This window comes from Cyanistes caeruleus, chromosome 8 (assembly GCF_971803275.1).
Source record: "Cyanistes caeruleus chromosome 8, bCyaCae1.hap1.1, whole genome shotgun sequence".
Lineage (NCBI taxonomy): Eukaryota > Metazoa > Chordata > Aves > Passeriformes > Paridae > Cyanistes > Cyanistes caeruleus.
In genome coordinates, this window is record NC_141708.1 from 35,620,689 (window position 1) to 35,644,151 (window position 23,463).

The 23,463-nt window shown below is 47.7% G+C and overlaps 2 protein-coding genes across 24 annotated transcripts in view; one reads left to right on the top strand and one right to left on the bottom strand.

The window, feature by feature from the left end:
- On the bottom strand, positions 1 to 9,983 carry NUDT13 (nudix hydrolase 13). Of its 16 annotated transcripts, none has more exons than XM_086899964.1 (11): positions 9,701 to 9,981; positions 7,885 to 7,937; positions 6,391 to 6,655; positions 5,706 to 5,816; positions 4,724 to 4,863; positions 4,140 to 4,247; positions 3,699 to 3,805; positions 2,786 to 2,911; positions 1,958 to 2,069; positions 1,101 to 1,255; positions 1 to 552 (listed from the first exon to the last, which is right to left on the bottom strand). In XM_086899964.1, the coding sequence occupies exons 4-11, from the start codon at positions 5,786 to 5,788 to the stop codon at positions 358 to 360; spliced, it is 1,026 nt and encodes a 341-aa protein (XP_086756090.1). In that variant the 5' UTR covers positions 5,789 to 5,816; positions 6,391 to 6,655; positions 7,885 to 7,937; positions 9,701 to 9,981; the 3' UTR covers positions 1 to 357. The 16 variants fall into 16 exon arrangements, with proteins under 16 accessions (XP_086756090.1, XP_086756095.1, XP_023785842.2 ...); XM_086899969.1 differs by having other exon boundaries at positions 1 to 923; XM_023930074.2 differs by having other exon boundaries at positions 6,391 to 6,738.
- Positions 8,307 to 23,463, top strand: part of P4HA1 (prolyl 4-hydroxylase subunit alpha 1) — a 27,607-nt gene continuing 12,450 nt past the window's right edge. For 3 of the 8 annotated variants that reach the window (XR_015289903.1, XM_086899953.1, XM_086899958.1), the window contains exons 1-8: positions 10,012 to 10,158; positions 15,353 to 15,469; positions 16,295 to 16,391; positions 18,154 to 18,305; positions 19,013 to 19,150; positions 20,967 to 21,206; positions 22,017 to 22,207; positions 22,707 to 22,883. Coding sequence is in view for 6 of the 8 variants with exons in the window: in XM_086899953.1 (XP_086756079.1) it covers positions 15,382 to 15,469; positions 16,295 to 16,391; positions 18,154 to 18,305; positions 19,013 to 19,150; positions 20,967 to 21,206; positions 22,017 to 22,207; positions 22,707 to 22,883 (1,083 nt within the window). In the remaining 2 variants the exon portion in view is untranslated. Of the gene's footprint in view, positions 9,326 to 10,011; positions 10,159 to 15,352; positions 15,470 to 16,294; positions 16,392 to 18,153; positions 18,306 to 19,012; positions 19,151 to 20,966; positions 21,207 to 22,016; positions 22,208 to 22,706; positions 22,884 to 23,463 lie in introns of those variants that run through there. The other 5 variants (XM_086899957.1, XM_086899954.1, XR_015289904.1 and 2 more) reach the window with 3 other exon arrangements.

Sequence of the window (23,463 nt, forward strand, 5' to 3'; positions counted from 1 at the left end):
GAAAGTGCCACTGTCCCTTTATTTTTGTTCTGGGAAAAAAGGGTGCATTCCATGTCCATCCAAGACAGAAGAAATGGAGGAAAACAGGACATTGGTACCATGGGGTCAGTGACAGCTGGTCACAATAAGTCTGATGTTTTGGAACTAAGGATTTTATTGTATATTTACTTCAAATCATGGGATCCCAGAGGTGATCCACTGTACATGGGACTGTCAGATCAGTCTAGAGACCTCTGTGGGTCAGTGTGTCCGAGAGCCATCCTCACTGTAACAGAGCCCTTGCCTCCAGGGGCTTTGGAGGCTTTTCTGTGGAGCTTTCACAGTTCTGGTGAAATCACAGAGTGGATGGAGCCCTGCCTAAGCTGTCTGGGCAGTCTGCTGCTGAACCCACTCCTGGATCAGCTGGTGAGCAATGGCCTGTTTGGGAGGGAACCAGGGTAAACAACCACCGTCGTCCCGCTTTGAAGACCTGGGCTCTCTCTTGAGACCCTCCACAATTTCCTCCAGGCCAAACCAACGGGCTTCCTCCAGTTCCAGGGTGTCCACACTAATCTGGAAAGAATTCAGAGGGCACCAGCTCCTTAAATCAGCTTTGAACGTGGGCAGTGGTACCTTGCCCGTTCTTGCTTCCACAGAGATCCTGTGTTACATCCATGCCTGAATTAGGCACTGAGGCCATTCCAGGGAAGGATATCACTATCCATCAGTATTTTGTTGTGCTGGCTTCCCTAGGGAAGCCACAAAGCAGCCCCTGCTCCATTGTGGCAAAGCGAAGTGGCCGAGCACAGCACTGAACGTGGCAGAACCTGCAGGATCTATGGCAAATTTGTGAGGGAAACCCCTCTGCAAAGTTCAGAGGGAAAACAACAGGAGTGTTGGGCTCTGGGCTTGTCTATCCAGCGATCTGAGCCAAATCTGGCACCCTGCAACAGAAGATGATGGGATTGTTTCCAAGTTTGTCCTGCGCTTGCAGAAAAAGCCAATGAAAAATTGCATTTATGGAGGGTTTGATGCTCTCCTGACTAAATTCTGCGGACCGAAGGAGATTTTGCTGCCTGAGGCCGGCAGTGGAATGGCTCAGGGGAGCCCGAGCCGCTCACCTCAGCCCGCTGGGCTCCCACCAGGGCGTGGCAGGCTATCATTAAGGAGCTGCCGGGGAAGGGCCAGTGCTGGGAAGCCGAGTAGCGGAGCGACTCCACCTCCAGCCCCACCTCTTCGGCCACCTCTCGCCGCACTGCCTCCTCCACGTTTTCACCTGGAACCAACCAGAGTTGGGCAAGGACGGCCCGGCCTCAGGGCAGCCAACCGTGGCCAGGAAAACGCAGGCAAGGCTCATTCCCACAAGCAGGAGCTCCAGCTGTGGCGACCTGGAAACACTTGCTGGCGGGATGCTCCATTAAATTCATCAACCTCTATAAACACAGGCACCAGAGACACTTTTGGCCCCATCTACATACAGACATACATACAGGTGGACAGAACAATTCAGTTTTAAGCCATTTTCCCTCCTGTAACAAGGGGTCTGTAGTTTTTCTTCTAAGCCAGGCTGCATCAGCCACACAATGGATTATGAAAGGGTCAGAGGTTATAAGCCAGCAAGTTTAAAGCTTATGTTTACTATCAGGGACCACCTATAATTCCCATTCCCTTTAGGTACATAACAGCTATTTTGAATTCTGTCTGCATGCAAACACCAATCTGCTTTGATCTCTTGTTTTTTCCAGCTGTCACAGAATCACAGACTGCTTTGGGTCTGAAGGGACTTTAAGGATCATTCAGTTCCAACCCCCTGCCATCAGCATGGACACCTTCTGCTAGACTGGGCTGCTCAAAGGCTTGCCCAGCCTGGCCTTGAACACACCTGGGGATGGGGGCACAGATCACCTGAGTCCATCCTTCTCTGTGAACAGGCATTTGGCTGCTGTCCCCACACCCTGCCTGCCCAGAACTCACTTACCCACGTCACAGAAGCCTGACAGAGCCGTGAACATCCCCGGGGGAAACGAGGGCTGTCGGGCGAGGAGGCACCGGCTCCCATCGGACACCAGGGTGATGACCACTGGAGACATCTGGCACCACCAAAGCAAGAGAAGCAGCTCAGACTTAACAAGTGAAAATTTTTGCTTTTTGCTGGCTGGTTGGCCATTAAAGACAAAGTACCCAGCTGTCACAGTGACACTGTCGGTCCCCAGGACCGAGATTGATGAGAGACAAACTGCTTTCTCGTGTTCAGGCTTAGCTGTTTATTCTTTCCTTATCTATATTACACATGTAAGACTACAAGGAGCTATATACAATAAGCTCTCTCTATATACACTAAGAATCTCTCCAAGGCCTTTTCTGTGTCTATTTACCCAATAATCAAATGCCAAGTCACTTATTTTCTTTAGTGACACAGTGACCTGACACCTGTGTGCTGCAATGCGGATGTTTTTATCCAATCACCCACAATTACCCAAAAACCCTTAGAAGAAGAAGATGAACAACAAGAAGAGACAATGCCCCAAAGTTTCCATCATGGATCCACTTATTAATATAACTAAAACTCCAAACTCTAACTTTTTCACCCCATGACTTAAGATAACTCTATCTAACTTATACACTCACATTATTAGTTTTTTTACTTAACTTTAGAAGCTGTCTCCACAGCTTTAGGCTAAACTCAGTGCTCTCTTGGGTGCCAGAGCCTGTCAGCACAGATAAGGGAATATTTTCTGTGCCTGACTCCAACACCCAGCTGAGCACAAATCCCTTCTCCTGCTCACCTTTGCTGCCAGGGGCTCACCTGTGGGTAGTAAGTGACTCCGCTGGCGTGGCAGACGCGTTTGCTGCCAGCTGGGTTCTTCTGAGTGGGCTGCCCCGTTCTGCTGCAGTACTGGTGGGACTCGTGCCACTGCAGAAGGGAGTGGGCCTGCCAACACAGAGGAGCACAAACCTCATTTACACCTAAGGGGAAGAAATAATTCAGAGTGGCCTCCCTGAATAATGCTTTGCGCGCAGTCGCGGGGATAAACTCTGATTATCCTCAGAAGCACGGGCAGTGCTTTGAGAAGTGGCAGGTTCTGCAATCCATGTTTGCTGCCTCTAAATTTGAGTGTGTCTGGGGGAGCTGGGCAAGAGCTGTCGTGTACTGGAACACAATGGGAGTTGTATGGGGAGCTGGACTATTTCTAAAGAGTCTCCAGCCCTGAGTATCTTCCTTAAAAATAGCCCAGGCATCACCAACATTATAGAGCAGGAAAGGAAACATGAGCTATTTCTCCTTACAGGTCAGGAGAGCTGATTTTCACAGACAGGTGCTCTCTTAGGCCTCCCAAACACAGGGCACCTGCAGAGCACCAGCTTATGAGGGAGAGGTTTCAGAAGAGCAGCTCTGAGAGAAGATGTATTTGTTTGTTTGTGATACCCAGTTTGCCTGAGGACAAACTGGGGTTGCTGTGATTTAACACATTTCAGCTCAACGGCCTAAATTACTGCAGTCATTTTTAAGTCACTTGTCTGTTCCTCTTTCCCTTGCATCTTCCTTTTGGGACCACAAATTTGGGAAAACTGGTGTGATTTATATAGTGTGCCTAGGTTCCTGAAAGCGTACAGCAGGTAATTCTATAATATTAGACCATAAAACAATATGGGAGATGAGGAGAAGGGATGGTGTTAGAGATCACAGCTCCCCGAAAGTAAAAAGCCCTGTCCAATACCGAAGCCAGCAAAGGAGAATCCTCCCCGTCCACTACAAAGAGAGCTTTTCGTAGGTCAGTAAATGATCCCTGCAGTTCTGACTCAATGACTGATTTATCCAAGGCTCCTGTTAAAGGAAAGGAAAAAAAAAAAAAAAAAAAGAAAAAAAGAAAATTAGATCTCATAACTTTCAGCTATTATTGCTGTTATTCCAATTTTGTGCCCTTTGCTTCCCAAATGTTAGTGGCCTCCCCCAGCCCACCTTTCCTAACTCACACAGGAGCAGCAGTGCAGCCTGTGGCTGTGACCTGCCACACTCATAACAGCTCCTGCAGAGCCTCCACCCGGCCCTCCTTGCCAGGACAGGTTCTCCCAAGGATTAGGGATGCTGGCCTGGCAGCACCTCCATCCCAAGTGCATCAAACTGGTGCTGGCACGGGTGGAAGAGGAGTCATCCCCACCTAAATCCAGCGCAAAGCGCGGTCTGTGCTCGTCCGAACAGCCGATCAGCACTGACTTCTCTATCCACTGCTCAGCCTCTTGGAACTTCTCCAGAATCCCTTTCATCTCTAAACAGCAGGGAAAGGGGAAGAGAAAGCTGTGGTGAAAGCAAATCCATACAACTGTGGTGCTCTGTGGATCTTCAAGGCACAGGCAATCTTGGCTCAAGGCAGAATGCCCCTGTGTCAAAGGGGACCAGACAAGTGGGCCCACCCAGGCAGAAACCTAAAATCTGGCTTTCCTCCTAAGCTGTAGGACATTTAGACCATGTCAGGCTAAAGATCACAATGTTGTAATGCTTGGGGAGAAGCTGTCCATCGGTTTTGTCCTGCACTAAGCAATACCTTTCTTTCAAAGAAAACTTTTGCTACGTTACACCAAAACAGACATTTGTCAGTAAGACCTTGTTTGTTTTCCTGCCAACCCCCTCTCTTCAAAGGGCACAGTCCCAAATGTTTAAACCTGATCACCTCAGAACAGATCAGGCTGACACCATGTGTGACCCACCAGGTGTTTCTTTCTGGATGCACTGGTTTCTTCTTACCTGCTGCACTGAGCTGTAGTACCAAATATTTCTTCCCAGCTTTCTGCAGGAAGGGGGAGAGGTTGTGAAAGAGGTAGAAAGTTCCTGAGGTCTGAGCTTGTCTACAAAGGCTGTCATCTTCCTTCAGCTGATTTAAGTATCTGCAGTGAGAAAATGGTTGGAAAGATTAATTGAAGATCATGATGAGATTATTTCTTATTTGGAGGCATTTATTTTGCACAGAGCAGGGGGGTGCTGAATGGGAAAATCAGATTTAAGGTAATCCACGTGCCTGGGGAGTTTCCACAGCTGAGTCACTCTTTGGTGGGCTGCAGCCTCTAGTGGTTTGTGTGGCAGAAAATACAGCAGTTCTTACCTCCCACATGAACACCCTCAAGTTTGGAGATGCAAGAAGCTCAGTAACCCAGTCTTTCAATCCACAATGTCTGCTGTAAAGGCTGCAGGAAACCTTGATCTTCTCTTTAATCCCCCCAGTCCCTCCCAGCTCAGAATATTCTGTGAATTTGGATGGCTCCAAATGCTGTTTTGGCTGAACTGCTGAGCACTTCTGATGTTGAATCTGGTTCTCATCAGGCTACATGTGTTGTGTTGTACCTGTCACACTGATGTGAGGGGTAAACACCCCAAGTTTGAGGGCACAGCTGGCTGGGGCTGAGTTAGCAAAAAAAAAAAAAAATCATTGGAAAAAAGGGTGTCAGGCTGTGCTCCTTTCAGGCTGTTTGAAGCAGTATTTAAAATGAGGTGAGCAGCACCACTTGAAGTCTGGTACTGTGGGAGCCCCCCAGCCAGGAGAGGTAATCATTGACAGAGCTTCAGCCAGAGAGAACCAGCTCTTGCCTCGGCTGTTAGCATTTACAGAGCTCACAAAGCATTAGTGTGTGATGGCTCAACTGTTAAAGGATTAACCCCCTGATCAGGGTTAGCTAGGGCTGCTCGTGCCAAGCTCTGCCCCCCAGTGCTCAGGGACCAGATGAGAGCTTACCTCATTTTTCTCACATAGGTGGAGTGCAACCTGCAGATGAGGGAGGAAACCCTCCTGTGCAGTGCTTGATACACTGCAGCCATAACCAACACCTACAGCTGGTGTCTCTACCTGAAAAAAAGAGGCATAAAACATAATGCAGCAGCCCTGCAAGGTTAAGTTTGATTTAAAAGGTGCAGGTAAATCTCATTCTCACAGAGTCTGTGGAATCTGCTTTCTAAAATGAGCACTTCAGTCACGCTTCAAACTCCATTTCAGGACAGTTTTAAGACTACTTAAAGACACCTCAGTTTGTTTCCATCTCTGAGTGTGCACAGACCTTACAGAACTTGCTTATAAGACTAGATTAGACCTTCCTGTCCCAAACCCCTAGAGAAAAGGGCAGAGAAGGTGGCTGCTCTTTTGCTGGTTTCCTACACAGTTGTAATGTCCTCCACCCAACCACACATCCTATTGCAGCACACACTGGATCTGTGGGAAAGGCGCTGATGCCAGGAGAGAGTGAAAGACAAAATATCAGAATTCCCTGAGTTAGGGGACAGCAGTTGCAGCTGAATGCCCGAGAGCCTGAGGCTTTGGCTGGGACGGCTGAAAACTCGGAGCTGGAGACAGCAAAGGCTCCACACCTCTAGAGGCCGTCCCAAACTTTGGGGAGTCCCGTTCCCCGGGGATTTTCTCCACTTACTGTGCTGTGTTTGTGTTTTCCCTGCTCACTGCGCCGGGATCTCGGGTGACCTCCGGCTCTGCAGTGACTCCGCTGGGCTCCAGTCACTCTTCCCTCCCTGGGAGCGCTGGGAATTGTAGTTCTGCTCTGGATTCACTCCCAGAGTTTGTTCCTGGTCTTCCTTACTTCCCCTCTCCTTTCTCCTTTTCGTTTCCCCCACTCCGAGCTTCTCTGGGTTTTGTATCCACAGCACAGGAGCGTTGTTTAAAGGAAAGGACCATAAGTCCTCCAGCAGGAAAAGATGCCAAAAGCTGGATTTATCCAAAGGCTGAGCCAAATACCCACAGCTGGATTTGTCAGCGAACAGCTCTGATCAGAGAGCCAGGGCACGTCAGAATAATGACAAATTGCTTTCATTCCTTTGCAAGCAAACAGATTCCTCTCGGGTATTGAAAACTTTACCCTGGGTTGAAGCCTACCTGACTATATTTAGCACAAAGAGAATTTTATAAACATACAAAAAGTGAATGTTTTCAGGGCAGCCTGCTGCTCTTTGGTCGTGAATCGAGCCGTTCTGATCGAGAATTCACGTCATGTAATTTGAGAGCACAGCTCGTAAAAATAATAAACAGAATATCCAGGGAAATAGTACTCTTGTTACCAGAATTACTTACAAGTTTAGGTTTAATTATGCTTGACTGCTATTTTTATGCTTCCTGAAACAAAGCAAGCCCAGTCTTATTAATCCACCAGGCTAATTGGATTAATGGACAAAACACATCTTCCCTTAATAAGATAAAGGATTGAAATATAATCTCTAAGGGAAGTATCCACCCTGCTGTTAAAACAAACTTAACAGATTTATTGACCCCAACTGCCCCCAGATACGCATCTTGCAAGAAGAGCTGGCTTTAGAGGGAAGCAGCTGGAGGAGATACTTGGGATATCAAGTTTTGGGACAGCCCCTCCATCTGGCTCAGCCCAGAGCAGCCAGGTGTTTGTCACAGGAAGGTTTAAAAGCCAGGGCAGGGCTCTGGCCTCTCCTTTTCAGGTGAAACCCCCATGGGCTGGATTAGCCCAAAATGTGTCCACCTGGCCCGTGTGCCAGAGGAAGAGAGGCAGAAAAAATGAGATTAGAGCCTGCACTTCTGCTGCTGGTCTGAGCAGGGGGAAGCCAAGCACTCTGTGAGAGATCCCTTGTGCCTTCTCCGAGGCTTCACACATTAACTGCCCCATCAGATATTTCTGCAGCACGTAAGCAAGGGGCATGGTTTTGAAACAGAGGCTTGCTTGTCACTTATTCACTTAATCTTTTAATTCAAGGAGCACAGGTAGCAGCTGTTGGTTTGGCACTTGAGTTGTCTCTCTGTAAGTATTTTTGGGGCTCTGAGTTGCAAGTCTAAACTGTTTATATCAGTCCCTTGCAGACATTGTACCCTGTGCTGGGAGCAATCCTGGGAGTGAAGTGAGGGCCTGGACACAAAAATGCATCTCTGACAGCTTCCTGTAGCTTACCAGTTTGAGCTTTGGAAGGGCCCCAGAGGAAGTGAATCCCAGAAATTCTCCTGCTGCAGAAAGAGCAAGCAAAGAGGTCACAAGCAGTGGGAACATCATCTCTTACATGGACAAGATCAAGGCAAATCTTTGGTCCTGTGTGGCTAAAAATTCTTTTTTTGGTCAAATCTGGGTTTGTAAAATACTCATACTGGGGTTAAGAGTTGGTAAAAGGTTTTTCCAAGCCACAAAAGCGGCTGGAAAATGTAATTCCAGGCTAATAATGGTTATACTACTAATCTTGCTTCTTCTTTCTGTTTTGTGTCTCTCCAGTTGCCCCCAATAAGCAGAAATGAGCATTAGAATTGCTCACAGCTGGCCCTTGTAAAACAACTGTTAATTGCCTTAAACACATTAAACCAGCAAATTCACATCGAAAACTTGTGGTCAAGCCACAAGGAACTTCTTGGAAAGAAAAAGAGAGTCCTTCTTTTTAGGACAAGCTTAGGGAAAGACAAACCACTTCTTTAAAGAGAAAGCTAATGAGTAGCCTCCCCCCCATCATTAAATTTTAGAGGCAAACTACCCAAATCTGGCTTTTCTCTGAAGTTAGAATCGTGTCTATTAGGTATTAGACAGCTGGGCCTGTTGTGGATTGATATAAATATGACTCACCTGTGCCTTAAAACACTGTACAGCAGGTCACTGCCTCCAAAAAGATGCTGAAGGTGTGGAAAAAGTTCCAAGAGGACGAGGAATATGACCAAGCTTAACCACTGCAAGGAACTGGGTAGGCTCTGTGTAAGGGATGGGCACGGGATGTCTCATCCCATGCAGGAGCCTCATTAATCAAACCTAACGAGCTGGAGCCTTCATCCCCACGCTGACCGACTTGTTGGTGTTCCCCACTCCCTGCCTTCCTCCCTAAAAATATCTGGAGAGTGTAAAAGAGGACGAGAAAGCAGCAGACCTCGCTTGAAAAAAAAATCTGACTGCGCCTCTTGCAGCGTGTGAGGTTTAGCCAAATCTCTAGAAGCTGCTGTTAAATCTCTGGCTAGATGTAAGGGACTCTTTGGATAATGGGGCTTTAACTGGATGCCTCAGCTAGAAGCTTGGATATCATTCCAGCGTTTCCTGCTAGTTGTAGGAGTTGTATTTCTGTTGGAAGGCGACCAAAATGAGAGGAAGGGAAGGCTTATTTTTTGACGGATAGTTCCACTAAAAACTGGCCTTCTTCCTGCTCTGGCTCAGCAGCACTCGCAGTGCTGGCCATGTGCACACATCTGTGTCCACAGCTGGACAAGAACCGACTAAATCCACCTCGTGCCCTTGTTTGTGTCTCCCGTGAGACTCGCTGCATCCCAGCACCCCCCAAAAACGGGACAAAACACCCGAGGTTTGGTCTTTCCGAGGCGCTGCTGAGGAGCTGAGGTGACAGTCTGGGCACAGGGAGAAATCTCAGGTGAGGGTCTCCAGCCTCCAGCTCCCTCTTCTGAACGAGGTGGTTTTAAAGCAGCTCAGTCACCCTGCTAAGAAATGTGTGTTACAGGGGGGGTTTGGCCCCTCTTATCCCTTTGCCAGCTCTCTGTTGTGGTTGTTGTGAAAGGTTTCCAGTGGCCACAAATGCCTGCCTTTAAAGGGTGAAGATCAAAGGCTGGGTATGCTAGTGAGGAGGGTGATCCTTTACTTGAAACCCTCACCTAAAGCAAAAGGAAAAAAGGGCTCAGCAACACCCCTGATTCCAACTTAATCGCTGGAAGGAACAAGTAACGGGTTTATTTACCAACTCCTGGAAAGCAATCAGCAGGCAGCATGGATCTCGCACAGCAAGACTCACCCAAGCAGTTTTTTAATGTGCCTGGGAGCACACACGGGCCCTCCTAGCCCGGGCTCGATGGTCCCGGAGCTCTTTTCCAGCCTAATTATCCTGCGACGCTGAGCCCAGCCGCCCTGGCGGCAAGGAGCGGGCGGTATCCCGGCCTTTTTCTGGCAACTTTCACCCCAAAAACACCGCGGGGTGTCCCGGGGTGCCGGTACCGGGGGATCCCCCGGCCCTGAGGGACCCACGTGGAGGCGCGGAGGTGGCGGCGGCGCATGCGCGGTACTGCGGCCGCCGCTGTGACCGGCCTCACGTAGCGCGCGGCCCGCGCCGCCCGGGGGGGCGTGGCCTGAGGGGGCGTGGCCATGGCCGCATATAAGAGGCGCGGCGGGGCCGGGCTCGCTCAGTCGGCGAAGCCCCCGGGCAAAGCGCGGAGCTCTGGTGCCGACCCCGCCCAGCCGCCCCTCAGTGCTCAGGTGAGGCCCGGCCGCCCCGTCCCGCCTGCCGTGGGGGTGGCTGGGTGGACGAGTCAGCGTGAGGGGAGCCGCGGGGCTGCGCGGCTGCTGTGAGGGCGGCGGTGGGTGGGGGCGATACGTGGCAGCGCTCCGCCGCCCCCCACCTTCCCCGCGGCTCGGGACCGGTGTCCCGGCGCTGCCGGCCGGGGTTCCCGGCCCTTACGTAACGGGAGCCGGCAGCCTCCGGAGGGGGGCGGGAGGGCGCCGCCGCGCCGGCTTCCCCGCGGCTGGCAGACTAAACACAGCCGCCGCCTCCCTCTCCTCCTCCTCCTCCTCTGCCTCCTCCCGGTCCCTGCAGCTGGGAGTTGTCCCCCCGGCCCGGCCCGGCTCCCCTGCGCTCCGCCGGCGCAGGTGGGCTCCCGGGGCTGGAGGGATCCCGGGGCTGCGAGCGCACGGCTCCGCTCGGGCAGGGATGGAAAGTTACTCGGGATTGCACCGTGGGGAACGCGGCTGGTCCCGGTTTCTCTCTCCGCTGCTTTGGGTTGGACTCGGCCAGCTGCTTTTCGTGGAATTTTGCCTCTACCTTTGTAGCAAAGCTGTACCGCTCAGTGGATGTTGTGATAGCATCCAGCCTGACTGGCAGGAGAAACTCCGACCTGGAGCCTTGAGCATGCTGGTGAAGATAATAAAAACGTCACGTGCACTTAGAGTAAATCTTCCAGTTTACCTGAAAAGCTGTCTGCTCCCAAAGGGAAGATCCTTCGGGATTGCCCAGCCTTGAGAGTTTCACTTTTTTTTTTTTTTTTTTTTTCTTTCTTGCTGGCTTCAGTAAGAGGAGAATGCAGAGTGCTGAAGCGTTCGCTTGCTTATAAGTAAAGGGTAAGCGCTCGAGGTTTCAGTGAATGAAAGGAGCCATTTATTTACTTGGTTACTACAAGTAAATAAATGCAGCTCCCCGCAGCGCCAGGGGCTGTTGGCTCGGGATGCAGACGGTGCTCGGCGGAAAGTAAAGGTAATGAGTTCCCGGCTTGTCTGGAAAGCAGAGGCCTGCCTTTGGGGACAGGGATGTTCTCTGCACCCGCTGCTCCTCTCGGACCTTTGCTGGATACATTTTAAAGCCTTGGACCCAGCTGATTTGACCCAGAGTACTTCGCACTGCTTCTCAAGTATGTGCTGACACAACCAGCACTTATTAACTTTCTTTCTCTTTGTTTTCCTCCTCAAGCCAGCTCTCTGACCTGTGCAGATTTAAATGCTGTTCTATAATGAATGGCTTTGGAATCTAGCGTTTAAAGCTGTGATTTTTGGGGCTTGCACGTAGATTGCAAAGTGCCCAGTGCAGTTTGACAAACTGCAATGACAGGTGGTGGGTGAGTTACACTTTGGAGGGAATGAGGATAAACAGAAGTTTATAGCAGGAAAACCATGCTTCGTGCTGAGGTTGATATAGATGAGGAAATCTTTTTTTCTTTAAAATAATATACTTCTTGGAAAAACCCAGCTGATCTTTGGCATTATCCTGCTTTCTTTGTAATCACTCTTAATATCTGAAAACATTCTGTGTATTTCTGTAGATGCTCAGCTAATGCTTGAGCAGGAGAATAGCCTCCTGCCTCTTGTGTCTAATAAGATAATTGTTCTATTCCGTGCCCAGTGTTCTTTGCCTTGGCCTGGGAAGTTAAAACAAGTGGTCTTTGAGTGCTATGTCCATTCAATCTTAGTCTGGAGGAAATCAAGGGAAAACTCACTCCAGTTCCCTGCCTACAAATCTCTGTACAAACCTCCTCTGTATTCAGCTTGCAACTAAATGATAGGTAGAACACCCTACTTGACTTTGAAATTGATTCTCATCTCTGATTATTTCATTATATTTTTCATATATATATAAAAGATTAGAACTCTGTCATTAAAAGATGCCTAAAGCACGCCCTGTTCTTTTGGCAGCAGCAATTGTAGAAAAATCTTTCTTTCACTGCTTGGGTCTTAATTTTAAAACAGCCTTTGAACATGCTAGAGGACTTGGGAACTGGATTCTGTTGCTTCTGTCCTGTGAGACCTTTAAGCAGTGATGACAGTTAAATGTTCTTAATACTTATTTTGGGAAAGTTCTTTCCTTTTCAGTAGTATTTTTGGTCACATCATGTTGTGAGACTGTAACTTGGGTTGTCCTTGAGACAGGAGAGGTTTAGGGCAGCGAGCAGCTATCGCTTCAGGTTCCATCTTTTCCATTTCCCCTGAGCTCAGCTTAACTGGTCAAGGGGTTTTATTATTATTTTTACATACAGTGGGGTCCAGTAAGGATTGTGAGAATGGATCCATATTTTAATCAAAAGTTAAGGATCTTGGTGATAGAGCTTTGTCTCCTGGCCCTGCAGTGGACTTCATCTGGAGCAGGCCAGTTACTTCTTGCCTCAATAAAGAAGCTGGTTTGGAGTTGAGTTAGAGCCCATTCCATGTTGAAGTGCCCCCTCAGTTTCCATTTTTTATTCTGTGTTCTGAATCCTGGGAGCTTGGAGTTGGCAATGAAGGAGCATCTTCAATCTTTGGTCACTGAGTAGTGGGACCTTGATTGTGACGAGGTTGTGTCACTCTGTGGTTGTCTTCACTTGTCTGCTCATAGAGCAGAGCTGAACTCTTTGGAAGCCCCCCAAAAAACCCCTCTAAGTTAGATCAGTTGATGAAGTGGGGTTTGTTGTGTGCTCAGGGAATCCTGTGCTGCGCTTGGCAGTGCCATTGCTCCGCTTGCTGCTCCGTTTCCCTTCCATCCCTGCGTTTGTTTGCTCTTTGCTATTCCCCCCTTTCCCAGCCTCACGTTGTTCTGCTCTGCCATGTTTTGCTGTTTCAGAGCTTAGTCAGTGCTCGTTCCCAGGGGAGGCAGGGAGCTCCCGTGTTGGAGCTGGCAGCTGGACTCCCACTTCTCTGCGTGGGCAGCCATCCCCTCCTCCCCGAGATGCTCGATTGCCATCTTTGCGGGACACGGCTGAGGAGGAGGGCGAGACTGACAGGAATAATGGAGAGAAGATTTTCATCTTGTTTTACTTCATGTCGCCAACGGGAAGAAATTAAAGCCTACTTATCTGGCAGCCTGCGAGTCCGGGAGCTTTCCAGCGTCTATATGAACTGAGCTGTGTTTTCTTTGATTTGGGAACCTGTGGCTGATCCTGCTGCAGCGGTTGGAAAGCCCTGCTCCTTCTCAAATTCTTCCTAGAATGGGAGATCCAGTTTCTCTGGGCAGCCTCTCCTAGTTAGTGCCTGCCTAAGTGTGAGAAACTTTGTGTTTGTACCTCCTTGGAATTGCCCTTATTGTGTTTTGTGCCTGTTGCCAGTCTGTTCCTGCTGTGTGCCTGTGGAGATAAGGAGGTGGGAATAAGGGATACAACAGTGTTTGGAGAAGCCTGGTGCTGGAACAGGCTGCAAAGGCAGCTGGAGAAGAGGAAAACCAAGCTTAGAACGCTGTCACTGAGAGCAGTAGGTGGAGAGGAAACATTTTCATCGTCACCTTTTTTGGTGATTTTGTTTATCAGTTTTTCTTTGTGCTTTTTAAGAAGTTTCATCTTGACTAATAGCAAAGAAAAGAAACTTTCTGAAGCTTCTCTTGTGTTTCACTGCGTGCACTAAACAAATAGCTCCATGCATTCCCAATACTGATAAAATTGGCAGATATTTATGGCGTAGTAAAGCTGTTTGTGCTCTGTCACTAATTTGCAGATGTATTGGCTCAAGTGCTGGATGAGCAGGAGGCACTTGGCTTTCTGCAGGGTGAAATAGGAATTGAGTGGTGTTTTCAGGAAGAACAGAGGTGGACATCAGTGGGTTTTTATTAGGAATGTTTGAAGCAGTCTGATGCAGCTTGTTGGCTGCCTGTGGGGAGGAAGAGGTGAGGAAGGCTGCTGTGGACAGCTTTATGCTCTGCTTTAGAGCATTGGTGAAGGGGCCAAGGGTGACTCCAGGCTTCCCTCTCCAAATTCTCACTTTCAGGGGCAGAAAGAGAATTGTAATGTGCCAGGATGCCTCAGCCCTTCAGTTGTGGCCATGCAGATTTTGGGTTTGCAAGAGCTGGAGGTTGTGCTGCTTTTCTGGGCTGGTGTGAGTTTCTTGTTGGTGCCAGTGGAACGGTGCTTGCCCTGTCCAACAGGCAGTCCCCAGAGGAAATCCAAACCCCAGAGCCTCTCCTTCTGCAGTGCTGGAGGTGCAAAGGAGAGGAGGGAGCTGCCTCCTGACCCTCAGGTGCAGTATGAGGAGAGATCCTGCACTCTGGAGTCAGGGGTCTATGTTCCCTGTGGTTGGGATGGTTTTTATTTGGGTGTAACATTTGAACTTTGCTGATTTGCTGTGTGAATACCACACCTGGGTCTATGTTGTTTGCTTGGTTAAAGTTATGCTGCTTTCTTCTTTAAATAGGCCAAACTACCTTGTTGCTTCTTTTCTTTTTTCTTCATTGGTTGTGCTGTTGGAAGAGTTGTAAACCAGTTTCTGTTAGTCCACACCCTGGAGTTCATTTTTTCTGAGCAGATACAGTATGTGAGAGTTTAAGCTTCTGTTTGGGGGGGGGGAAAAAAAGCAAACCTTGTGAATTCCACGACAGCATAATTACTCCTAAAATATGCAGGAGGCAGGCAATGCTGGGCTGCTGAAGGGATCAGGATCCTGAAAGGCTGAGAGCTTGGCAGCTGGCCCTGCAGAAAGCACTTACCCAGGATCCAGGGACAGACAGAGCAGCCTTTTGTGTCAGGTGTGGAGCTTGCACAGAACTCCCTCTCTGGGCTGCTTGTGTAGGGTTTCCATTCAGACCCTGCTCCACTGGCATCTCTCTGACTGAAAAAAGGAAATTTGGGTTTTTTTCACATGGAGTGGATGAACTTGATAATGGCTACTTTAAATCGGTGTTGTAGGCTTTTTTCAGGGTTTGATAATTTATTTCTTATTTTTTTTCAGTTCTTTTTGCAAAACAGCTCTACCTGAAGCATGACTTAATGCCAAAAGGAAGAGGGCTGGTGAATACCTTGTCTCTGAGCTATTCTTCTTTCTCTTGCCACACGAGGCAGGTATAAAAGCCAGCAGGAGGGACTCAGCCTGTGAGAGCTGCTCGAGCTGTCAGGGTTCTGCTGCCTCAAGCAGCAGTGGCAGCCCCAGGAGACTGAGCTGCCTCTTCTGAAGGTGCATTCAGCTCTCTAGTGAGCAGGGATTTTTAACCTGCTTTGTGTTTCTCTCACAGGTGTGTGGTGAGGTGAGAGCTGTTGAGCAATGGCGTTTCAGAAGGTTTGGTGTGCCCTAGCCCTGGGATTTCTGCTGCCTTTCTCTGGTGCCCACACGGACTTCTTCACTTCCATTGGTGAGGCCTGCTCTGGTGTAGCCAAAAGAGTTTCTTGACAGCCCTCTAAGCTCATTCTGCAACGATGTGTTAATCATCCAAGGCCCTAATTGGTTGAACTAAAACCATTTCCTAGTTCTTACCACGTTACTGGCTTTTCTTTGGGGAGAAATGGGATTTAAGTCAGTCCAAGGGTAGTCTAGTGACCCAGGCTGGGCTTTGTAGTCACTATTTATTGTTACAGGTGTTGGAATTGAGAGTTTTGGTGCTGCAGCTGCCCAGGGTATATAATGATGCACTATGTCTGCACCCACCCTTGGGTTCTGCTGGCCTCAGGGTGGGCACTGCACCCCTTTGTGCTGAACCACTTCAGCTGCCTGCTTGCAGGAGGTGAAGCAATTAGTAATTAATACCAGGGACCCCTTGAAGTCATGGATATCATCTTAAAAATAAAGCCCTGGATTAGTGCTGCGTATCAAACACGAAGGCTTTGTGTGTGTCTGTAGCTTTCTCTTTATTTGTTCTACATTATGTATGCTTGGATGAAAGATTACTCTGTGGCAAACGATTTCCTTTTCCAAATGAATCCTAAATTAGTTCTAATAATAAATATGCAGTATTGCATTAATTTCCATGGCAACAAGCTTGGTCCAGCAGGAGATTTTTCTCCTTAAAAAAAATAATAAATAAATAAAAGGCCTTACTCAGATACTCTTTCAGGGTTGGTTAAGTAAGTGCAGAAGGACTTTTGGGGAAGGAAGAAAGCAAAAAAAAAGCAGAGGAACGCCTTTAAATTCTCAGGGTTTTGTGTTTCTCCTTGACTCACCAAACTCATTTTTTTTCTAGGTCATATGACAGACTTAATTAATACAGAAAAAGATCTGGTCGTGTCACTCAAAGATTACATCAAGGCAGAGGAAAGCAAGCTGGAGCAGATCAAAAAGTAAGCTGTTGGTGTCATACTGCTAATGGTCAATCTTTTGAGTCCACCCTCATGCAAAAAGTGCTACTTTAAGGCTGATTAAATTTGTGGAATTTTTCCTCTGGGGCAAAGCTTAAAGTAGCAGGTTTTGCTGGGTGGCTGTTGTAAGTTGTTCTCTTTCAGCACTGCGTGGTGCATAAATAAGAAGAGACCTGACCGTGTGAGGAGCAGAGTCAGATTTTATCACAGCTAGAAATAAACATATTTTATCACTGAACAGGATGCTTTCCTTGCTTTCAGAATTATGCATAAATCTGTCTTTGAGGGTGTTGAAACAGTTTTAAGTGGAGGAGTGGTTTTTACTTTAGCCTTTGTGCATTACTTTCTGGTGTTCTGCCATCCGGAAGATCCTTCTTTGTCACTTAAAATTCAGATTTGCCATTGCTGCCAGGTTTTTGGAATGTTACAAGTATGTTCTTTACAGCTACAAATGAACACAGGAGCCTGCCAGTTGGGCATCCAAAAGTGTTTAGAAGCAGCTTATAGCAGAAGTGTTGCAGTTCTGTTATTATTGTATCAGAGACACTCTCTGAGAGGTCAGGAGGGTTTAAATAACTGGCACAGGGCTGTTAAACTTGGGAAAAAAAAAATATGCCAGCGTTGTTTGTTGGCAGCTGGAGAGGATATTTGGGAGCTGGTCCTGCAGTGGGAAATGCAGGGAGGGTTTGAAGTTGGTTTGTTCAGTCTTTGGCTTGCTCTGAGCTGGAGTTGGTCCCCAGCAGCACCTGGAGCCCCTCTGTTTTGGAGGGAGCCCCTCAGTGGTGTGGCTGCTGGAAGGACCCCGCCAGGGATTGTCAGAGAGTGCAGGAAAGCAAGCAGGGACAGTGTGGGAAGAGCAAATGCAGCCAGAGGCACTGAAACACCTCCCTGCCCCAGGGAAAGCCTGCAGCTTTCATTCGGGCAAACGGGATCCTGGAACAAGAGGAGCTCCAGCTCATGGGCAGAGCTCCCCCCAGGCTACAGATCCTGGATTTACTTTCTTGTTGGAGTTTGGGATTCTCTGTGGGGTGTGGCTCTTTAACATCAATTTACCCTAATTGCAGGGTGTTGCTGCACGTCTTCATGTTGTGTGTCTGCTTTTTTTGGTGGGGTTTTTTTTGTAGTTTTTATTTTGGGGCACTTGGGGTTGTGAATGACTCGTGGTACTTAAGAGAAGTTTGAGCCTGGAGCTGCAGCACCAGAAATTGGGTCTGGGCTCCTCGCTTGGGAGCGTGAGAAAGAACAACTACACGTTTCTTCATCCAAGCTTTCAGCACAGAAAGGAGCTCTGTGGTGAGAGGCAAGGGGCATCTCACAGATGTGTGTGTCTGAACCTAAAATAATTTGAGACAAGCATTGAACTGCCTTTTTAGAAGCTTCAGAGGGGAAAAAAGGGGTGTTTGAAAGATTGAATAGCTTTGTTTTGGATTAGTCCTGCATGACAGCTCATAATGGAAGTGCTGGCATGGTGCTTTGGGGGCTTGAAGGAAGGAGTTCCTTCAGCAGGGTTCCAACAAGGACTGCAAGAGCAGCACAGGACTTGGGCTGCAGCTGAGGAAGAAGATTGAATAAAAGAAAAGGAAGTAGCCCTTTTTCTTCCTTTTAGAAGAGCTCTAAATATAGATAATGCAAAAACTTGCAATTTCAGTTGGCTTTATTAGTGAAGACATTGGAGTAGCTTGCAATCAGTTCTCTAGTGCACCAGCAGACCTCTGCGAGACTTTAATGAATATTTTCATTACAGATGGGCAGAGAAGTTGGATCAGCTGACAGATACTGCCACAAAAGACCCTGAGGGGTTTTTGGGCCACCCTGTGAATGCATTCAAGTTGATGAAACGGCTCAACACAGAGTGGGGTGAGCTGGAGAGCCTGGTCCTCAAGGACATGTCAGATGGTGAGTGCTTGTGCCTGCAGCAAAAACCAGCATCACAGGCTCACTGCAGGCACTTGGGCTGTTGCCTTTCACATGTCAGGGCTTGAATCAGATTTGCAAATCTGCTTTGGAGTCTGAGCATTTGTGGAACTAATCTGAATTAGTGTAGTAAACACTTAATTGCTGCCTCTTTTCTTCAGCAAGAGTGGAAGCTCTTTAGCAAGGAACAGGATGTGGAATATTTGACTGTGTAAGACACTTGGCAAAAGGAAGCCAGGATGGTTGTATCTGACCTGTGAGACTGTCTCAACAGCTAATTAATACCAGGTGGAGGTTTGTAGTAAGGAATTAGAAGAAAGCAGAGCTTTCAAAAAGACCTAGGATTAGTCTCTGATAAGGATTCAGCACACTCAGCTTCCCTGCTGCTGTGGGAGGGACTGAATATGGCAAGGGGAAAGGCTCTGCACCTGCCAGCCAGAAATCTGCACCAGTGTCTTAAGCCCTTCTGAATGAGCGTGGTAAAAACAAAAAACTGTTTATTTTTGATTTTCCCTTTGCTTTCTTTTTAAAAAAAAAACCACAAACACCCAAACAAAATGTGAACTGTGCAGCCTGTGCTGTGAGTTCACTTCAGACTTGTGTGAAGGTGGGTTTTGGCTTTCCATGGAGCAGAGAGTTCATACAATTCCCAGGACAGAGGTGAGCATGTGTTTCCCTGTCTTTCCCAGGCTTTATCTCCAACATGACAATCCAGAGGCAGTTCTTCCCCAATGATGAGGATCAGACTGGTGCAGCCAAGGCTCTCCTGCGGCTCCAGGACACCTACAACCTGGACACAGACACCCTCTCAAGAGGGAACCTGCCAGGTGAGAGCCACCCATGGTTGTTATTTCCATTTCCCAAATGTCCTTATCACAAATCATTTGCTCTGTTCCACCTTGCTCAGCCTGGAGGTAACATTATAGTGAGGGGGTTGAGCTGGCTAAAATTAGTGGTTTAAATTAGTGGTATTAGTGGAAATTTAAATAGTGGTATTAGTGGAAAAAAAGTGGTTTTTTGGTTGAAAAATCTGCATCTTTCTTCTAGTTATGGTAAGATAATCTAGTGTTAATAGTTTTTAATAAAAATCAATAGCAATAAAATCTTGCCTTGGGTGGGGTTTTTTCCTTGTGTTGCACTGGCAGATACCTGATGTTATTGCACAGTTCAATGCATTTTAACAAGTTCCTTTGAGCTTTAACTTCAGGGATTGTGTAAACTGAAGAGCAAAAGATGGTGCATACACAGACTTGAGCCTGTGTGGCGTTGCCTGAGCTGATCTTTAATAGATTCCTCTGTGCAGGAGAAGACAAAACTTCTATTTTTTATTTTAATTTTTTTTGTCAGAAAAACTTCTCTGCTGAGTCTTCCTTGTTTCCTCTGCTCACAAATAGTCCTGTGCCAGCTGGCAAAAAATCAGCTCTGCACAATCCATCTGTGTTTTTCCAAGTGCTCATTGTGGTCAGATGCCTAATAAAATTAAGGGTAATTGGCTTTATGTGTTATGATGTATAACCTTGCTTTTGGGCTTGGTTCAAGACCTGCTCAAGGACCTACAGATTCCTTGTAATGCAATGAGCAGCTCGTTGGTGTTATCTTCAAACAGCAGAGAAATACAAGGTGAAGTTTTGCTGCTTTTGAAGCAATGAGCTGTCCAGGCTGTGTGCAATCAAGGGCAATGGCAGAACCTGGAAGCTCTGGAGGATAAAAGAGAATACCTTGGGCTCTGGAGAGCTCCAGAGGGGACCTTCCCATGTGGTCACTTGTTTGTGCTCCTTTTCTTCATTCCCAGGGAATTTCTTTTGGTCCAGAATCCCAGCTACTGCCAAATCCTTGTGTCCTTTGAGAGTTTGGCAGGTTGAGGCTCAGGAAGCTGCAGTTGCTGCCCATCACAGGATGGGCACAAGGTGTTTAGTGAGGGTGAGGGAGCAGGAATGAAGAGCAGAACAGCTGCCCTATTTGAGCACTGCAGAGCTCGCTGTTAGAAACTCAGAATGGATTAAGATGTAACCAGGGATGTAATTTCAGCTGTAACCCTGGCAGGTCCTGTTTCCCTTTTACAAGATGAAATTTGGTTTTCCATAGGGCCTGTATTTCCAGAGGCAAAAATAGGAATCTGTATTTTGCCTACTAGTGCTTTAATCTTTCAGAGGTCACTTTAAATGTTTCTATAAATGACTGACTTGAAAAAATCCCAAGCAGCTGGGAGTTCACTCCCTGATGTTTTCCTTTTCCTCCCCCACCAAGTTGCCACTAACAAGTCGTGGTTCAGTAACATTTTGAAAGTGATAATGTGACATCCTTGAAAACAGAGTTCTGAAACTTCAAATTTGGCTTATTTTTGCTCTTGCTGGAAGTGGTTGGGGTTTTGAGGAAGGAAGGTTTGTTTAATTTGATTTTTCACTAGCGGTAGAGACATTTAGCTGTTCGCTGGTATTCTGGCAATGGAAAGCTGCATCTGAGTGCTTGTGTGCCAAGGATTTACAGGCTTTAGAGACTTCAACAAACAGCTACTGCAGAAGGGAGCTGTGGGAGAACAGAAATAAAACCCTGCTGTGAGGAATGAGAAATAACTCGGAATGTTTCTCAGAGGACCGGCCTTGGAACCATGTGTAAACTCCTTGTTTTGTTTTAAATACCCAGGTGTGAAGCACAAATCTTTTCTAACAGCTGAAGATTGCTTTGAGCTGGGGAAGATTGCCTACACCGAGGCTGACTACTACCACACGGAGCTGTGGATGGAGCAAGCCCTGAAGCAGCTGGATGAGGGAGAGGTGTCCTCTGCGGACAAAGTCTACATCCTGGACTACCTGAGCTATGCCGTCTATCAGCAGGGGGACCTGGGCAAGGCCATGGCGCTCACCAGGCGCCTCCTGGAGCTGGGTATGGGGCACAGGGACACAGCTCTGCTCAGCTTTGTCCTGGGCAGTGCAGGCTTGCCCGGAGCCTGACCTGTATGTGTGTTTGTAAAGTGCGTTTTTACATTTAAATGGGGATTTGTTCCTTTGTACTGAAGGGTTTTTTGCCTCCCGGCACTGTTGGCTTCTCTCCCTATGTTTTGCTTTCCTGGGTTGAGATTGTTTCCCCTTAGGTAGAGGCAAAACCAAAATTAATGAAATTGAAACTAAGTTGGTGATACTGAAATCTCTGCAGATGATTTAAATACAAAATTCAGCATGCTGAAGATGAAACACTTGTAAAAACAAGGAATACGGAATACAGGGCAGTGAGATAAGAGTCTGTTTCAGGAAAAATGAAAGCATTTATTCTTCTGTAAATACTCCACTGACTGACTGTGTAACAGATGCTTTGGGAAGCTCAGAACTAGCCCTAACATAGCAGAAGCTACTGAGAGCCACTTACTAAAGAGCTGAAGCTAATTCTGTAAGTTAAAAAGCTTTGTCACCAGAAATCTTAAATCCCCCCCCCCCCCCCAGGGAATTTTCAGGCTTACAGCCAGTCATGCTGTCCCAGCTCTCTCCTTGTCCCATTCCCCTGTCTCTCCCTCTCTAGTGAGATGGGCTGGAATGGCCAAACCCTTTTCCTCAGTGCTGGGACCCCCGTGTGCAGTGAGGGTTAGAGAGGCGGTTGCATGCATCTGTTTCCTTTTGCTCTCTGTAAATAACCACTTCTGGAGGATTCCTCAGGGGCTGGAAACCTGCCAGTGATCCCTGTCTGTTCCTCTGTCCATAGATCCTGAACATCAAAGAGCAAACGGGAACATGAAATACTTTGAGTACATCATGGCTAAAGAAAAAGAAGCCAACAAGTCCAGCACGGATTCGGAAGAGCAGCAGGAGAAGGAAACTGAGGTTAAGAAAAAGGATTACCTGCCTGAGAGAAGGAAGTACGAAATGCTGTGCCGTGGGGAGGGGCTCAAAATGGTAAAGTGGAGTAGACTGTTCTCAAATGTTTGAAACCAAACAATGTCAGGAATTTGTGTGTGGTGTGCAAGCAAGGAAGTTGTTAGAGCAGCTGGATGAGTGTGCAGAGTTGAGGATCATGTGTAGGATTTCTTCCCTGTTTTAGCCTGCTCAGTAGACAGAAAGTAACGCTGCCCCAGGCACTGCTGGCTGTCTTGGATGTGCTCCATCAGTGTAATTAATTGAATAAGGATGCTGGAAGTCCGGAGTTACAGACAGAATTAAACAGGGATGGGTTTTTTTAGCCATAATTTTATTTTAGTAGGGTTGTGTAAAGTAATGCTTGTAAAGTATTGCACAGCAACGTTTATGTGCAGACAGCACAAGTGAAATCATCTCTTTAACCCGTCACATAAGGAGGTGGGGAGAGTGAATTGTTTGTGTGTCCAGGACCTGTTCTGTCCTTGGAGATACCAATGTGGGAGTTCTCTGACTGCCCCTTGCTCTGCCTCCTTTCCAGACTCCCCGCAGACAAAAGAGGCTTTTCTGCCGCTACTACGACGGGAACAGGAATCCCAGGTACATCCTGGGCCCCGTCAAGCAGGAGGACGAGTGGGACAAGCCTCGCATCGTTCGCTTCCTGGACATCATCTCCGACGAAGAGATTGAGACAGTGAAGGAGCTGGCAAAGCCCAGGGTAAATGCCTTCTGCTTCCTTGCCTTTGGAATCTTAAATTCCACGTGGTCGTTGGTGGGATTGCGTGTGGCTGCCGCCTCTGGAGCGCAGGGGTGTGTGCAGTGTGCTGCCTCACCTTGCAGCTCTTGGTGACATCCAGAGAATTTTTGGGAATTCTTTGTGGTGACTGGAGCCAGGTGACAGCAGTGCAAGGTTGTCAGGCTCTTCCAGCAGATACGATTTCAGCTGGTTCAGGTGAGGAGGAGAGTGTTCTCCAACAGAAAAAACAAACATAAAGCAATGAGGCTTTACTGGAATATTCCTGACTTGTTTGGTTTTCTGCTTTTGGTTTTTCTTCCCTTTTTAAGTCTGTAAGGGGAAGGCAGCCATTCCTCTGGTCCTGGAATGCCACCTTGTTGTATAGAGGAGAAAGCATGGTTGTATTCTCCATTTTGGTATAAGACTGGCTTCTGTCTCCCAGGCTTGGAAGCTGCCTGCAGATGAAAGAGCTTTGAGAGAGCAGGACTTAGTTGCTGGGCTTTGCCTTCTTATTGATGATGATGGCTCATCAACCCTGTTTGAGACATTGGATGCAAAGGGG

Coding starts and splice junctions, on each gene's coding strand:
- NUDT13 (XM_023930077.2), bottom strand. CDS start 5,788: ATGGCTGCAGTGTATCAAGCACTGCACAGGAGGGTTTCCTCCCTCATC. Junction 4,248..4,723: donor ACTACAGCTCAGTGCAGCAG/GTAAGAAGAAAC, acceptor CCTGCTGTTTAG/AGATGAAAGGGATTCTGGAG. Junction 3,806..4,139: donor GCGCTTTGCGCTGGATTTAG/GTGGGGATGACT, acceptor TTCCTTTAACAG/GAGCCTTGGATAAATCAGTC.